Consider the following 18799-nt stretch of genomic DNA (forward strand, 5'->3'; position numbering starts at 1 on the left):
GTTTGTCTCATTTTCTCAGTGGGAGAACAACATAAAGCTCAATTTGATCTGTCCTTCCAGGTTACCTGTTGTCCAAGGTGGAGGAGAAGGTGGGCTCACCGGAGCGTCCCCTGTCTGATCTGGGCCTTATCAGCTACCGTAGTTACTGGAAAGAGGTGCTGCTACGCTACCTGAACAATTTCCAGGGCAAGGAGATCTCCATCAAAGGTCAGAACTGAGCCACACTCTCCAAAATGCTGGAAAGAGACGGGAACTTTTGGGAAGAGAGGATGGGTGGGGGGGGTAGTGGAACCAGAACTTTCCTCAGACTGTTTGTGTGTTAATATGGGCATGCATGCATTCATGCGTGTCCACCTGTGTGAATGAATCAAAGAGTACCGAGGCCACGCCAAGTCAGTGTTCAGGTGACAAATGAAGGTTGATGCACACTAGACTTCAACCGCAAAGTCTTGAGAAATAGATCATCCCAAACACATTCAGAAGAGTGAGGGAACATCATGCTTAGTACATCCGTTTTGTTCTGCTGGTTGTGTTCATTCCTGAGAAAATCTCTGTTACTGTGACGAATAAAAACATGACTAAGAGTCTACAGCACTGATTATACATACCTGAGTTTTTCTGATGAGTTTTATAATTGTTCACAAATAACTCAGACTCACAACAATTCAAAAGTCTTTCTTGTCCCACAGAATAAAGAAGTAGTTTTTCAACACGAAAGCATGAAATAATAGAATGTCATCAGGGTTAGACAGCAACCTTGACAGTATGACAAAACAGAGAATGGTTCTATAACAACACACCGTTCCCTCCTTTCTAAGCCTCTTTCTGTCCTTTTCTTTTAAGTTTGTAGTTCTTTTATTTTCTTTTTTAAAATGTCTGCATGTTATATTGGATTTAGTAAGATGTTTTCAACTCGTACAGAGTTATACAAATGACTTCTCAATCATCCCAGTGCGTATTTGAAATGTGTTCTCGTGTTAATTCAGCCGCTCTGCTTCTGCCATTCTTTGCCATGCCTGTAGAGATTAACAAACACATGACATTGTACAAAGAGGGTTTTGTCATTATTGAAAAGCATTTTGATTAGTTGTAAACACACTGCCGTGTTTGCACATTTCATAAAAAGCCACAACCGTGATGTTTAACAAAAACACATTTCTTTCTGTAATTTCAGATTTTTTTAAAATTGTTTGATGTTACTGTGAATAATTAACTTAATAGAGATGTAATGCATGCTGGAAGTCAGTGTCCCAGTGAATATCAGTTCCACCGTTCAGAAAATAGCTCAATACATTGTTTTTGCATGAAGCATGTAACACATCCGAAAGGTCCAACTTCAACATCTTTGAGCTTAGACCAAAGTGGTGGATTGACAGACCGACTATCTGGTCAAGATAGTAGCATCACATAGTTTTCCTTTATCAGACAGAGTGCTGATCCCATCACTCTAACGCTCGTCCCACACTTATATTCACAGAGATCAGTCAGGAGACGGCAGTGAACCCAGTGGATATTGTCAGCACACTGCAGTCCCTCCAGATGCTCAAATACTGGAAGGGAAAGCACCTGGTTTTAAAGAGACAGGTAGGAAACAAAGGAATTAATTTTCCTTTATGCTGTTTAGTCCATTTGGTAGAAAATTCTTACTGATTGATTAAGGTTAAAGTTCAGAACTCTTTTTTCTGGGTTGTTGAGGGCAGGTATATCTCTCTTCACTAGTGTAGCCAAAATAAGGTGCATTTTCTTTCTGTAGGACCTTATTGACGACTGGAAAGCCAAGGAGACCAAACGTGGTAACAGCAAGACAATTGATCCCACAGCCTTAAAATGGACACCGCCTAAAGGGACGTAGAGGAGCTTCCGTTCACACTCCAAACACAAAACCCCAAAACACACAGAGACAGATCCTCCTTTGCACACTGGCATGCACACAGATCCTGAGCTTAAACCCACACACATCCACTGTCGTACGAAACGCTTTCAGCAGCTACTGCACAGCCATCCACTTACAGAGTCAGATGATACTCCGGGTTCAGCAGTCACTGTCAAGGCTTGGGGAGTCAGTCCAAGAAAATTTACATGAATCTAGACCTAAGTTTGTAAGATGTTGCTCTGGAAATTTTGACCAAGCTGCAGTCAGAATAAGCAAGGCCTCATACTGAAATGAACACTTAAAATAGCACATTTGAAAAAATATGTTCAAGGACCAGGACATATGAACAGTAATGATAAGTTCGTGACAATTTTTATAAACAGGAGAAAAAGCATTATTGTTGCTACAGATATCTTAAAGCTAATTATAACCAAAGAGTTATGATTTAGATGTAGTGGAGACAATAAGAAATGTATTTGAAGACAAACTAGAGTCTAAAGCTTAGTGTTCATATTTATTTTTGTATGGCACTGGCTATTACTCTTTACATTACAATAATACATGGATTTATTGGATTTGCTAATTACTCTCTCTTTTCCATGTGGTGTTTTTCTGTTATCTTCCTCTCAATGAGAACAGGCCTATAAGGAAGAGTAAAAAAAACTAGATTCCCTCTTCCCTTGTCACTGCTGTTCTAAAACTTCTGTTTAAACATTAGTTATAATGACTGGTGCATATGAGAATGCATGCACTACTGCCCTTAAATGACGACGTTTACAATCCAGAGAAGCTGATTATCATCATTTATGTTTAGATTTTATATTTCCAGTTTCAGGCTCACTTACTTCCATTAAGTCCACATAAGATGGAATGGTATTCATAGCAGCCAGTGATGTCAGTCTACGTAGGATAACTGCTGATGTCTCCTCGCCCTGAAACCAATTGTGCATTGTTAGCGCACTTCATTAGAACAGAGCACCAGGCGCGCTCGCTAATCCAATCTGCAACAGCCGGTATTGAACCTGCGCTGCCATTTCATTCATTTCTCTAGACAGTGGACACGATGCAGGTTGGCAGCATGTTTACTCACAAAACACGTTTTGGCAGACACTGACCAGCTGTGTGTAATTAAATAGGACACGGCCCCGGTCCAAAATGCATAAAGTTTCTAAGAATAGGACCCCTGACCTCGATTAACCACTCTGGTCACATGATTAAATAGAGCGTTCCCACACAGACTGAAAGACCTGAAAATGAATTTGAGAGTTGAAAAATCTAAAAATGGATCAAAAATCTAAAAATGGATCAAAAATCCTGACGTTCAGTGATCTCCATGAATATAATATAAACTCCCAGCTAATATTAACTATAACAACTCATTCACTTTACTTACATATTTGTTATCATGTTGTCATTTCACATATTGTTACACTAGTTTTGTCTGGAAAAACATTTAAAATGGTATGAAGAGTTAAGATGGTGTCAGGTAAGAAATGGTCTACAGACCCGAGTGTATGGAAATTTCTCTGAAGAATAATTTCTCTTTTAATGTTAGTTATATAAATGACCCTTCAAGAATGTCGAAGAGGAGCTACTGCTCTTGTGTAACAAAATGCTAATGTTCACTTGAATTCCTGACACCCTAATGTGACTTTAGTCTGGACCTGTGAAAAGCATCACGTGAAGTTTTTGTTTTTTTGTTTGTTTATTGTACGATTTCAAGAATTCAGCAGCTGTAAACATGAATTCTTGATGTTCAGGTGAACACCGACAGTGGCTGTTTGAACCCAGAGCAAATCAGTCCCTCAGCTTTTCTCTCATGCAACAAATACACACATGTCCAGTATATAACCCATCTCACCAGTCAGTCGGTTAGCCAGGAAGCTATAGCTGCCATTGGCCATGTTTTGACCGTGTTATGTCACCAGGAAGGGACTCACCTGGATGTTTTGTTACCACCTGTCCCCTTTTTTTTACCTTGTATCTTAATGAGGGCTGTGTTATTTCATGTCTACAGTGAGGGATCCAAAATACAATCTCAGCTGTTTGAGAAGAGGGAGCCTACAAACATGTTGCTGTTTTTTTCTGTGTCCGTTTTTTTGTTAAAGTTCTCAATAATATTTTATACTTTTTCTACCTCTAAGGTTTTACCACTGTATAAAAAGCTAGAATGGCCCATATTAAGCTTCTTTGTTTTCCTTTTTATCCCGTGTGTGTTAACATGTGAAAATATGTAGCTGTGCAAAGCATTTTTTTTACTAGATTTTTTAAAGTACACTATTTATATTCTTTAAAAAAAAACATGTTGAATGCGTAGGAACGTAAAAGACAGCCTGGTAGAGGAATGTCTACTTTATAGGACTGGTTTCCATGTGAATATAAATATTTATCTAAAAATTGTATGTAGAGTTGAATGTGTCTAAAAGCTCTCGAAAGGTACAGGAGGGAGAATCTAAGGCATCCCCCCACCAACAGAGATGATGACAGAGGTCATTTACATTTCAGATGTTTATCTTCTGTTATCAAAAGTGACATGATTGAGTCAAAACATGTCACTTTTACACATTGTCACTACTTGTTACCAACATAAGTGCTGCTGCAAGCAGTTTGGAAAATACAAGCACAACCTTTTTGTGTATGACCAGTAAAAATGGTCGGCAGCATGATTTTTTTGTTCTCTATAGTCCACTGTGATTGATTTATTTTATTGACAATCTCCATATTTATTGATTTGGATCAACATGTTATTTTTTTAACCAGATTTGTTAAAGCACTTGTTAGACATTTTTGGAAATAAGCTTATTTGTTTTCTTGGGGAGAGTTAGATGAGAAGATTGATACCACTTTCATGTCTGTACAGTAAATATGACGCTACAGCTAGCGGCTGGTTAGCTTAGCCTAGCAGAAGGACTGGAAATGGAGCAAAACAGCCAGATACACTTTAATTTTTTTACAAATCAAACAAACAAGATATAATGTGTTAATTTGTGAGCTTTAGCTAACCTTTAGCTAGTTTCCACTCTTTATGCTAAGCTAGGCTAAATAAGCAGTTGGCTGTCCCTTCATATTTACAGCATAATTATATTTCATACAGTCTTCTCATTTAATATTGTATTGTACTTCCCAAAAACTATCCATTCAAACCTTGTGCATAAGCTTAGACAGCAGTTGGCTGTGAAATTGGAGGTGTGTGGCCAACAATGTCAGATTGAATCAATTGTTGTTTGTTCTCTAGCTTTAGTGTTACAATTTCATTGTTTCTTTCACAAGGCTGAATATTTTGACTACAGCTTCCCTCGTAGTAGAAAATATTGCCTTTAAAGTTCATATGGTTGTGTGTCTTGATTCCTCGTTTCTTTTTTTTTTAAGTGATGTCTTTACCATTTGTGGATTAATTTATGTTTTACATGTTTCTATTGTCTCTTCCTATGGTTTGATTTCTTCATTGGGTCTTACAAGAGAGAGCTGATGAGTCACATCACTGACTGGCAGATTTAAAATCAATACAAACTGTTTTTATATTTCAAAGGACTACATTTATTCTTTTAGCACCTGCTAATAAATCTCTCTGAAATGTGGTACTGACCGAAATTACTCATGACGGTTGAGTGTAGGGAGTCTTTTTGCCCATTCTTAAGTGCATTTACAGGAAAGTGCACTTACTTCTTTTTTGAAGGAATTTGAAAGGAAAAAATTATGCTAAAATACAACTCTTGATGTTGATGTTCCACACATTACTGGGGCACTTTTGTTTTTGTTTGGTTTCAGTGCTTCAGGAACAAAGGATGAGCGTAACAGTCATACAGGGAGAAATCACAAGCAGAGACAATAGTTTCTGAACTCACAGTAGCAGAAAATGAGCCTGACTATTCTTTTTTTTTGACAGGAAAAGGCACACTGAACCCGTAATTTACAACACTTTGTCAAAAAAAAGACCTCTGGAATGTGTTGAACATCACAAATCAATCATATCTAACCATGTGGAAGTATCTGAAAGTGATTTTTCCTTTAAGATGAGGCCTTTTTTAAGAAACCTGTCTGCCACAGTCCATTTTGTTTCCCTCATTTCTTTCTCATCCTCATGTCTTGCTGTTCTTCACTGTGCCAGTGGCAGCTATAGATGGGCAGCTTCAGAGCACCTCACTTGTTATTAACGCATCTGAATAGGATCACAGTTATTTAGAAGCGAGAAGCATTCCATCACCTTCCATAAGCCACCAGCGAGCTGTTATAGTACTGCAGCGCTTTAAGGCGCCCTGCTACCTATTTAAAGTACGCACGCAAAGCAGTGGCAAACAAAAGTAGCGTGGCATTGATATGTAGCTCAGTTGTGCTTTTGTACTTGCTTCTCCCCCTTTCCCTTCCTCTCCAATAAATGCAAATGGTGACACACATGGTGAGCTTTGTCTGGTGTGATGTTTGTGTGTTACCGGTAGCAACAGAATTAGAGTCTTGAGTGGTTAAAGGATTGTTTGAGCGTGGTCGGTTTCCATAGTTAACAAGGAACAAATGGTTACAGAGGGTGATGTTGCTCTGCCTCCCTCCTCTCCTTAAGATGCATAAGTCCCCCCTGAAAAGACAAGAACCCACTCAGCATGAAAGATTTGTATCAGTTTCAATAATGAGACTTAGCTGGATGGTATGATGTGCACCTACAGCTGAGATATCTAGCAGCTGTCCCTGAAGTGGACTTAAGCATTTAAACCAGAACAAGATTACAGGGCTGGTGTGTATAATAAAGCATCTCAGAGTACAATTTTGATTTTAAGGTCATCTCAACATGACATTGTTCCAGGAACTGTGAAATGTTGCTCTCATTCTTAGAGAGATTCCCAGCTGATTTCAGAGGCTGCACACATGACACTTTCTCTATTTTGGAGATGTGTGATGATAAGTTTATTAAAGATACTGAGTCTGTCCTAATATTCACACTACCTATACAATATGAAAACATTCATGACATAATACAGTCACATATTCACATTTGTTTGAGTCTTCCTGACGTTCAAATTAATACACATATAAAAGGTGTCATCATTATTACGTTAGCTAAACATCTGAGATCTGAAATACAAGAATTCTGGTGAGTTTGAAATACAATGAATACCAAAACAGAACTGACAATTAAAGATGCTTGTAAATGTATAAATTTACCAGTTTATAAATTATATTCTAATTATATAATTCATTATTTATATTATTATATATTATATGTTAATTATATTATATAAACTTTATGGACTTTACTAAAAGTCACTTTTAACTACTTTGTACAAAGCATCTAAGACAAACTTTTTACAATTTTTTTTTACTTTTAAGTCAAAGTTTGGGACAATTCAGTGTCATACATACTGGTCCAGTTCTTAGGGTCCAGTAATATGGCGCAACTAAAGTAAAAAGGTTACATGTGCATAAAGGACTCTAACTATGGCTCTCCATATTTTCACCCCATACACATAGCTGTGTGTAACAATGGTCTTAAGTAGGCACAGCTTTGTATTAAGGAGCCACAATCAGAAACCGGAAATTACAGTTCTCAAGTACACTAAAAGATTTTTAGATTGACTTCAAGTGTTGGTATGAATTATTTTAGAAAGCTATGAACTTAACTTTATTTTCTGATCAAATAAAACAGAAAAATAATAGGGGGATATCAAAAACAAGATTTTTGGGGGATCATTTTTAACCCTTAAACATCTAAGACTTCAAACAGTCCATGCATGCAGCTGCATCATAAATAAATAGAATTGGGGTGTGCTATTAAAAATGGTCAACTATAATGTTAAATACACTGTATGTAGATTGTAGTGAATGGGCTAAAACATATAATACAGGAATTAACATATAAGGTAGGAATTAACAGGTCAGGCAGAAAACTTTACAATACAGAGGCACTGAGTTAAAGAGTATAATGCATAAGAGATTTCCAAACTGAAAACACTGCACTGTATATTATATATTTTTGCAAATACGTAATGTCTTTCAGAGCTAAAGCAAGAGCAGACAACTATATGAGCAAAATAAATTTTATTCATTCATTTGCAACATTTTTCCATGACTGTGTCACTATAGAGATATATGAGCATGATTTGTTTTTCCCCAACAAAGAGAAACATAAAAATCAGCAGTAAAGTAAATCATTTGTCATGCTGGCCCACACAGATGACACTGAATATATGAAATCATAAAAATAAATTTCCCAATTTAACAGCAGCATTCTTTACAGCCACAACACATAATGAAGACACACATAGCTAATGTTATCAGCTTTAATTGATTTGGCATGAGATAAGAGAACTCCCTTGAAAGACAAAAGGCTTACATGTTACATAGTTTTAAATATGACTAAATATTATCAATAACAATAGTGGTGGACAGGCAATGATTTCAGTGATTTGCAGCAGTTATTTTCAGGTAATTGCGACAGGTGTTTAGACCATCTCTCCCACTCAGATTTTGTGAAATTCTATGTCCTGTTGATCAACAGCGTGGGATCATACAGCAGGATCACTGAGACGATGATTATTGAATAGAACATTATATAGTTGGGTCAGAGCTTTGATTATGGTGGATACGGTGATTTTTGTTTTGTCTTTAGTAAGAGTCAGAGTTCCACTCTTCTTCCATATCTGGAAAATAAGGAGAACATGAGTAAAATATTAGACACAATGGAAGTAGAAATTCCTCTGCAATTTCAAATTTTTCAAATTTACAACAATATTTGTGGTTTTTCTTCTCTTGCTATGGAAGACGTTAATACAATAGTATAGATTATATGACTACAAAGATAGTTAAGTACTTTATAGCATAATGCAAGAGTGTATACACAGGTGTATACAGTCAGATGTCAAGCAGGAACACTTGATAAGATGATAACATGAAGGACAGAGCTTTCACAAGTGTTTGCATCAAACATCCAACACTTTTGATCATAAAATAAAAAGTATAACTTAGCAGAAAAAACAAAAAAACAGAAACGTTTACATTACCTCCACCTAAACTCCTTCTGCCCATGAGTCCAACAAACATCTCCCCTTTATTTCCTGATGAAAAGAGACAAAGAGTAAGAGAAAATATATTATATATATAAAATATATTCATGAGTGTCAAAAGAAACCACATTATCTTAAAGCTGGTGGTAATAGCAGCAACAACCAAAAAAGCAAGACAACACTAATATCTTCCCTAAGTGTAATTATACTCACTTTTCCTGCCCAGTCTCACAGGTTGAGATGCCCCTGAAATAAAGGAGGGATAAAAAATGCTGCAGTGATATTGAAGAGCACAGCAGTGGAACCATGAGTTTCAAGATAGGAACATGATTCAGATAATAGGCTTCTGGAGATTTAACAAATAGGACAAAAACAAAATACTACATCAGCAAAAATACTACAAATCACTTAAAACACCCCAAAAGTATTTATTGGTATATTTGTTTGTTTACCCGAGCTTCTGCCCATCAGGCCGTGGAACTGCTGTGCTTTGGACCGCTTGATGAGGTCTGCCAGCCGGATGGTTATTCCTCTCTCTTGCGGGTAGCCCTGCACACACACACAATAAAGGCAGTAATGTAAGAAGTTCCAGTTAGTTCTCATGTAAGTCATCCAATCCCTCCTGCCTGCTTACTGAAACCGAGCAGCGCTCATTACGCAGAAAACGATCCAAAATTAGAGTACTCTAAATCCCATTGAGTTCACTTTGCACAATCCTCAACTGTCTGTTTAAAAGAGATTAAAGATTTAAAGGTGGGAGAACAGCAAGGCTTTTTTATCACGTCATCATTACCCTCTAAACCTTAATGTTCTGTTTGAGGTCCTGGAGACATCGGGCCCTTGTTAACAGCTCCAAAAGATATGTGATTGGTGTTGGAAATACTTTTTACCCAGCATTTCCCTTCTGAATCCAAAATAAGTCAGTTTGGATTCTGTTGTTGAAGTTTTATAACAGTTTGTTCATGAGTTCGAACTCTCTGGAGTTTAACTGACCCCAAACATGAGTAATGCCACTATGTAGGATACCATACTGTACTTTTCTTTGTCTGTGAATGGCTTTTTGGCAAAAAGGGAATATATATGTCTTCATGCATAATCCATATTAAACGTGAAATATAATAATATGGTAATTTCTGTATTTTGTCATTAAATGTGCAAGTTCGGTTTGTGGCAAAGAGAAGTGTTACCACGTTAATATTTTTCTGAATATTGGGTTTTAATAACAGCAAAAAGAAGAGTGTGACAAACTGATGATCCTCTAGTCAATAATGTGTTTCATGCTACTGACTGGGTGTCGCTCTCCGTGGTGCTGAAATGTTAATACCAGCTTTAACAAACATGTACGAAAGGTGAACTGGTTTCACATAGTAGAAAACTAGAGTCATCAGAAATTGCAGCAAATTCTCAGCAAAAGTTCCAGCTGTGACTTAGTGAAATAATAGAGGAATGCCACATTAGAGGAACTAGAAAGCAATTTAAAAATTACTATAGATTAACTATAATGTTCTGCAGCGGTGCTTTAAGTCTGTCTTCTCTTTTCATTACAAGGCACCGTCTTTATTCCCTGCGGTTCCTTTTCAAAGCAATACATGCAAAAACACCCTGTTTATCTGCAATACAGATACAATCCAAAGACACTCCCTAAAATAATCTCTAGATACATCTCTGAAGATATTTTTTTACCTGCCAGTTCTCCAAAGTCCAGACCTCACCGTCTTCTTCTTCGTTGGAGAGCGGAGTTCCCAGCGCGCCGAAAACCTGCACGAACACGACCACCAACAGCACAACTAGAAACTTCAGAGTCTCCATCGTCACCTAAGGCTGCCAAAATCAAAGTGGCTGAAGATGGTCACGAAGAACTTCCCCGATATGAACGCATACAGGAGCCAAGTGACTTCAAACCAAAGAGTGTGTATTTTTTTCTGCACTTTAGTGTGCTGGTCCTGAGTGAAGCTCTGCCTTTGCTCTTATAAACTCTCTACTCGCTCCTCCCCACTTCCTCCAACCTCATGTTGGAGAGAATACATACCGCAGGCCACTTTTTTTCTTTTTTGTCTGACTCAGACGTGATGTGCGCAACCAGTGAGTAAACTTCACCTTATCTAAAGCCAGCTGACCATTTCTCAAACTGTGAAGGATGGATGTGTTGATTTGTTTGTTTCTGTTACTCACATGTGATTTGTCCTTGATTAATGAGCTCATTGAGCAGCAGTTATTGTATGAATGAACAGAGTGGAGCATGAAAACTTTATGTATGATTTCCCAGTGCATGGGCGTGGATTTGGGTACGGATGGTAGGGACATGTCCAATATCAAGGCGTTGCTGGATTGTCCCTACTGATATTTTTGCCGATCTCAAACAATCCAGCCGCTTTAAATTTTTGCTGACGGTAAGGTCTCTGCGGAGTAGCCAGATGTGTGTTTTTTCTGCAAATAGTGCGCTATTATGATAAAGAGTGAAAGAGCAGGATATGGGGGATACTCGACCTGATGATCTGGCAACCCTCAACTTCAAACTGTAGGCATTGCTGACTAGCTGCAGCAGCAGTAGTGGAGTCAATGAGGTGGAGAATCTAAAGCGGTTTGTTTTTATAGTTTAAATGTTCTAAACAACTTCACTGAACAAAACTAAGATAATTTTGATATTATATTTAACTTCAGGCGTTGCGTATTGTGAGCTGATTTGTGATTGTTGCTCAGACATGCTGTTTAATCAAACAACTTTATTACTGTTGGTGAAAAATTCTCCTAAAAGCGAATTAAGACATCAGGTCCTTTTAAAGAAGAGCCAACCTGTCGGTAACAGTTGAGCTTCCTTAATAAGAATGTTCTGTAATCAATCCAAACAATAATCTTTGAAATAAGTGGGAGGAATATTTACTTAAAATATTTACTATTAAATATTTATTTATTTAATGTCACCTTTCTCCTTTTCCATGAGACAGACAGGTGAGCTGCAGCGTCTCAGGTGAGCTCTGATGTCACAGTGAAAGATCTAGCCATAAGTTCAGGAGTTGAATGAAAAATAATACAAATACAAGTTTTCAAGATGATTAAAAGAGGTTTGATCATCACTGTGGCTCTGTCATGAAACTCATGTGTTGTTGCTACACAATCCACAAACTGATGTAAGGACAGAATCTCAGGTGAGGTTTGAAAACCTTCCAGCAGCGAGTTACAGAGTAGCACATCACCTACAGATTTATTTCATTTATTGTGTCAGTCTGTGATATGTTATTTTTCAATTTTCATTTTGGTCTCATATTCATAGTCTATCAATAAATTAAAATGTAAAGAAAAAATCATTATACAAGTCCAGTTTCAGGCAAATCAGAAAATACATATTCAGTAAAATAACATTTTGCAGAGTGATAGAGAGCAAGTACACATACACAATTAGTTAAAACCAAACCTACACCCTTGCCCCAGTGTGTGGTTGAGTTATCAGGTCAATGAACCACAAGGAAGGAGCAAAAAATGGCCAAAGGCAGAAGACAAGACATGCTTTATTTTATCAGTTGTACACCGTAATATGCCAAACCAAATCACAAATAAAAACTGGCACAGTTATATTTTCAATTTCAGGTCTGCCTTCAAACCTGAACCAGATCACAATCATGTTTCCTGTCATCTTTATGGCTTGTGTCACCTTGTCCAGGTGCAATTTGATTTGCAACTGTGATGCATTCGTGTTTTGTTTGTGTGACTCTGCAGGTGGGTGGTGCAGATGAATTTATACTTTAAATGATCGCTGCAGCAACAGCCTTTGACAGGAATTTATTTCTCCCTCGCTTTTTCCTTTACTAACATGAACCTGGAAAAAATTGCATTGCATTTTACATTTTGGGTATTTCCATTATCTCTAGAGTCATGTGCAATTAGTAAAACAGTAATTTCCTGGGCTATAAACAAAATGCACAGTATGTTCTTCATGACTCATAATTTATTGGTCATGCAGTGCCTATTAAAAGTATTCACCCGCTCCAACCCCTTGCCCCCAGAAGGTTTCATATTCTATTGTTTGACAACATTGAATCAAAGTTGATTTAATGTGGCTTTCTTGACACTGACCAACAGAGAGAGACCCTTTTAATGTCAAAGGGAGAACAGACCTCAACCAAGCAGCAACCTCAAGGGCTGAAAAATGAAGCAAATGAGGAAGTGACTACCTTTATAACTTATTAAGGCTTAAAGTTATGCATCATTAAGGGCTCGGCTGCTTTGAGTGACAGGTTGCTAGCCACTAGGTGGCTTGTTTCAGCAACCGGGCTTCATTCGGCCCACCTCCGCTCTTCTGATCACTTTTGGCTCCAAAAAACCAAGATGGCGACAATCAAATTGCCAAACTCAAGGCTTCAAAATGGGATTCCACAAACCAATGGGTGACGTCACGGTGGCTACATCCCTTATTTTTATACAGTCTATGACCTCAACAAAGTAATCTGAAGTGATTACAAATATCAAATACAAAATACTTGTTTGAATTAGTATGACACACATGAATCATGACTGGTGCAGTCACTTGGTCTCAAAGTCACATGTTTAGTTAAGTGGAGATCACCTGTGTGTAGTCTAACCTTTGGTGATCACTGTGACTTTTCCAGCTAGACATCAAGCCCAAGCATAAAGTCAAAGCTCCACAAGAATGGCTGCAAAACAACATCTAATGTCTAATGCTCCAATCACAGAAGAGGAGAGGTAGAATTGTTTTTATTTTTGCATCAACATTATGCAAAAAGAACAAATCCATTATGCCAGTACCACAAACACACTCCTTCCCTCCACTATCTGTTCACACAAACAGCTGTCTAGAGATTAGCCTCACTAACTCTTAACCTTTATCAAGGAATGATCACAAGTTTACTGAGCTTCTCCAAAAGACTGAATTCCTCCTAAAGAGGGATGGAGGAAATTAGACTTGGGTTCAATACAGATGTGCATACACACAGTGGTATTAGAGTATGATTCACAGAAGTGGATCAAACAAATACACACATGTGCATACATACACATACCACATTTTGACTCATACCTCAGTGATCTCATCTAAGAAGCTCTGCATGTATATGTCAGACAGATAATGACAAGCTTGAAGCGTCCATTCAGATATTGATTTCCCCTGATCATCTGCTCCACTTGTAATGAACTGACATCCTGCTGTTCAGCCTTTGTGTCATCAAACACCATCTTACTCACCTTATTCAAATATTCTTTGTAACGTGTAGTATGATCACCCTGATGAGGGCCACAGGCTGAAACACACCGGTCTCACAATAAAGTTGTTCTGCATGTGTTGCTGGGAGTTTTCACCTCATCAAACACTGTCACTGTCCTTACAATCAGAACAAATTGTAAGGAAATACAGTAGGCTATGTCATACTTACATAATGTATCATGCAGTGCATGTATGTTGAGATATGTGATATGTGCTTTACTATCAAAGCCCATCATCTCTTAGTATACCTTAATGAAAAATTACACCCTGTGTCAAATTGGAGCAGCATACATCATGAGTCTCATGTACATGTTTTATTCATCTGTACCTGCTTGCTTTGATTCAGGGTCATGGAGCTGACCCTCAATCACTCATCTTTAAACTTTGGCATCCATTACAAAACTACTCTTAATCCACTGACCAGTAATTCACATATCTACTGCTCTACTCTAATGACAGTGGTTGTCACACATTTTGATAGTAGCTATACTAGCTGCAATCAGTCTCCTTTGACAATCAGGATGTATTGAGAATCAAAGAGGAAACATTATTTTTATGTACAAAAAATGACACAAAATACAATACTAAAGCATTTTAGGGATTAACAAGACTAAGGGCCCTATTTTCCTGCCAATGCAAAGCCAGCTTGGCCAAACACAGTCTTTTTGCAATTCTCTCTCTTTGCAAGTCTTTTTTTTTTTGGCGTTTGTGCCTAATTTTGGTAATTTCCTGGCACCAAATGAGCGTGCTTGCACCAACGTGGGAGGAGAGGCGCAGCTGATGCAGATTAGGCGGCACAGTGCAATTTTGGTGCTCATTTTGGCATGAAGTTGCATTTGCAATAAAATCTGCTCGGATCACCTCCTATCACACACAGATGCAGGGCAATTTCCGTGGCTTCAGCCCCTTTCAGTTTGCTACACGTTAATTAATTTACTGCAGATTGACTAAACATTTCTTAATTAGGATTCTTACCAATAATATCATCCACATGAGTGTAATATGGTGACCTGGAGTTCAGAAATATGTTCTGAGATATAATGTGAATTGTTGAGCTTTAGAGGTGTTGTTATGTGGATTTTCTTTCCTTTGGACAGACGGAGACTAGCTAATTCCCCCTGTTTCCAGTCTTTATGCTAAGCTAAGCTAACCAGCTGCTGGCTGTAACTTGATATTTACTGTACAGATAGTGGTATCAATCTTCTCACCTAACTTCCAGCAAGAAAGCAAATAAGTATTAAGATACGAAATTATGAGAAATATAAAGACATGGATACATATTTGTAGAATTAGATACTACATCAGAGATTGTCACATTTCAGCTTATATGTGATCACAATCATTTTGCATTCAGACAGTGTACACTGTACAATATTGGTTCATGACATTAGCACTAGAAATGTGATCAAAAGTGTGTCAAACAGCACCAATAAAATGTAGGTTTTTATTGTTGTGTCAAATACCTGCAATGTGCTCAAACTGGAGATGGCTTGCCTTGACATGACACTGGACTGTTGCATGGATCATGTTCATGCATCACAGAATAAAATCACCAAGTCATTATCTCAGTTATGTTTAACCATTCTACCATGATGATCAAGTGACTCATATAATTGTTGAAACGAATGTTTATTTTGAAAATGACGTCAGTACCACTTGATTAAAGAGTATAAAACATGGTTTGAGGATCTATGTTGGACTTCAGACAATAATATTTGAAATGTATGCAAATGTGTCTGTATGAGTATTACAGAATTCTTCTCTGACTGGTGATACATTAGGTTAAAGTGACTGGAAATTGGTTCTTTGAGATGCAATTTGCCATCTTTAAAGATGGGAATTTTTTTAGGCCAAATATTAAGTGTTTCCTGTTGAATTTCATTAATGGGAGGGTAGAAAAGCCACTAAATCTAGCCTTTCCCAGATAATATAACTTACATAATTAAATAAGGGAAAGATGAGAGCCTTTGGAGGAAATTATGTCACTCAGCTCCTGCCACCTTTTCTGTGATTGGTCAGTTAGTGAAAAGTAAAGACCCTGATCACATAAAAAAAAATCCAAATAAATGAAACTAAACTTAATTCCGCATCAGAGAGCAGTTAGAGTGCATACCTCCGCCAATGGGTGCATAATCCTCAGAAATGATCATTTAAAGCCACTATGTGTAGAATTTAACAATTACCAACTCTGGTACACATATTTGATTTAAAAAATTGTTTAAAATTTATGTGGCAAAATTGCAGTAGCTCATGAGAAAATAGTAAACATTTAATACAAGTCCCGTTGTCAAAGAAATCCTGGTTCCATGTCAAAAACCAATCTTGTCGGTGCACTCTGGTAGCCTATTGGTTAAGACACATGCCACATAATGGCAACGTCTGCAGTTAAAATCTGGCAGCGGACCTTTGTTGCATGTCACCTGCCCATCTCTCTCTCCCTTCATTTCCTGCCATATCTACACTGTCCCCATGATAAAGACATAAAATAACCCCTCCCCCCTCCAAAAAAAACCCCCAGTCTTGTTTGTTGACCTATGACGTAATATTCCACCAGATTTAATCAAATCCGTTTAAAAAATGTCCTGCTAACCAGGGCTGTAGCAACCATGAGGACACAGTGGTCATAATCTCAGAATTTGGAGGTTTTACCTTGGAGGTAAAACTGTTTACAGTGGAAAACTTAAATTTACTGACTATCTTTAGACTCATTCATGTATTTTTGACTCAGTAAATTAAAATTTTACTACTTTTAGGTCAATATGAATGGCTTGGTATTAATCCACCACAACAGAGGATTCAAAATCACGTTGGAAAATAAAAATCATAACCCCTATTTTACAGGGCTGTAGTTTGCTAATAATTTCCCTTGAGTTTTAATAATTTAATCTGTCACTCATTTTAGAGAACACAATTCTGAGATAGTTATTTGAATTGAGTTTAGTTAGCTAAGTTTGTCACAGTTGTTGATTTCCAGAGGAATTTCATGCAATAAATAAAACATGCACATAATAAATAGAATATAATCAAACTGCTAACTTAATCAATTAAAAATCCAAATAAAAAATGGAAGTTTTGTTGTTTGGGAGGATGTCACCTCAGTATTTCTAAAATCCTGTGTACGGCCCTGCTGCTAACTAATAACCCGCTTATCATGTGGTATTAAAATTAGCTGTATTGTAAGTAATCGCTGTGAAAATATGTTTTTAAAAAACGGACACTGACAAGTCCTTCCTGAAAAGTTAAACGTATTGATTTGATTTGATTTATTGAACAGGACAGTGTGCAGTATTAAGCATAAATGATGCGCTGCGCCTGAGTTAGCTTGAAGCTAATTTGCATCTGTAGTCCATTATAATCAAAACATACAACAGCACAACAACAAACAGTACAAAGCAAAAAAAAAAGCAAAAAAACAAAAACAAAAAAACAACAAAGAAAAAAACCCACAAAGAACACACCATACAAAATACAAAGCTACACACAACAGCACATCACATACACCCACAATGTCAATTAGAAATTAATAAGGCTCAGTGGTCACACAGCTGATTCATCTTTATGAAGTCACTAGTGGTCAAAGGTGGACAAAACACATTGAAACCCATGACAACATATTATCAAAGACGCTAGTGGTTGGAAAAACACACCAAGTGGACACACACCCAAAGGAAGTCAAAGTTAAAATGAGAGTCATTGGCATGTTCAGTGGCAGGGAACATTAATAAAAGGCCAGTATTAGCCCAGTGTATCTCTCTAACCAGCTCTCTTCATCTCTCTCAGGCACCATATCAATGCCACTTGGTGGTCATCAATATCTGCCAAAAAAACTACTTTCTGCTTCTATTTCAGCAGCTGCTTGCCAATAAAGGTCTCAGAGGAGAGCTTTTAGAGCAGATTAGACCATTAACACTGCCGGGTTTCATATCTGTGCTGATTTGGGCCCAGCTGCATTGACTCTCAGTTAAACATATTGCTTTCTACATTTTTTGGGCAGTGCCTTGGAGTGGGAAAGACAATTAGATTTACAATGCAGTGAAGATTATATGGATATAAAAGCTTAAATTAACATCCTGCAAGTTCAGAAATTCAGTGTGTGAGTTATTGTCACTGGAGAGTCATCACAGGTCCCTCCACATATTCAAGTGCTGGCTATCTGCTCTGAGCTGTGGGAGAGATTTGGCTCTGTTGGATGAGCAGCATAAGATGAGCAACATGTGGATTTTGATTTAGGGTAGATTTCTTAAAGGCATGATTTGAGCTTTGGGTTTTCCCTGACAACATATTAGCAGTGACATTATCTTGGTGGCATCACCCCAGAATGCAGCGAGAATCATCAATGACACCACCTGGATAAAGGTTGGTGCAAAGCATTTGGGTTATGCAGATTTTAGAGACATCGGTTGTCATTGCATGTTGCAGGAAAATTATATAGAAGAATTTTCTACAACACAGACACTTAGTATCTTAGCAATATTGTTTGCTATTATTTTCTACGTCTCACATTTTACTTTTAGGTTCCAACACAAACTCTGAATTGTTTCAAAGTACAAACTTTTTTCTCCCTTTTCTTAGCTCCCAGTCAATCTTTTTGTCTCTCATTGTTTTTGCTTTTTACAGCAACTCTGATGAGCACTCTGCAGACAAAGACGAAGCTAAGCTTAATCCAGTTAACCACCAAGGGAGCAGTTTTTGCCAAACAAAATAGAGAACATCACTCTG

At 37.5% G+C, this 18799-nt stretch overlaps 1 protein-coding gene across 3 annotated transcripts in view; it reads left to right on the forward strand.

Annotated features, from left to right (window-relative positions):
• The window catches only part of LOC122967447 (histone acetyltransferase KAT7-like), a 19687-nt gene extending 13414 nt beyond the window's left edge, over positions 1-6273 (forward strand). For all 3 annotated transcript variants that reach the window (XM_044332115.1, XM_044332112.1, XM_044332113.1), the window contains exons 13-15: positions 61-207; positions 1478-1584; positions 1754-6273. In XM_044332115.1, coding sequence (XP_044188050.1) covers positions 61-207; positions 1478-1584; positions 1754-1852 — 353 coding nt within the window. In that variant the 3' untranslated portion in view covers positions 1853-6273. The remainder of the gene's footprint in view (positions 1-60; positions 208-1477; positions 1585-1753) is intronic.
• The last annotated feature ends 12526 nt before the right edge of the window (positions 6274-18799 follow it).

This window comes from Thunnus albacares, chromosome 17 (genome assembly GCF_914725855.1).
Source record: "Thunnus albacares chromosome 17, fThuAlb1.1, whole genome shotgun sequence".
NCBI lineage: Eukaryota > Metazoa > Chordata > Actinopteri > Scombriformes > Scombridae > Thunnus > Thunnus albacares.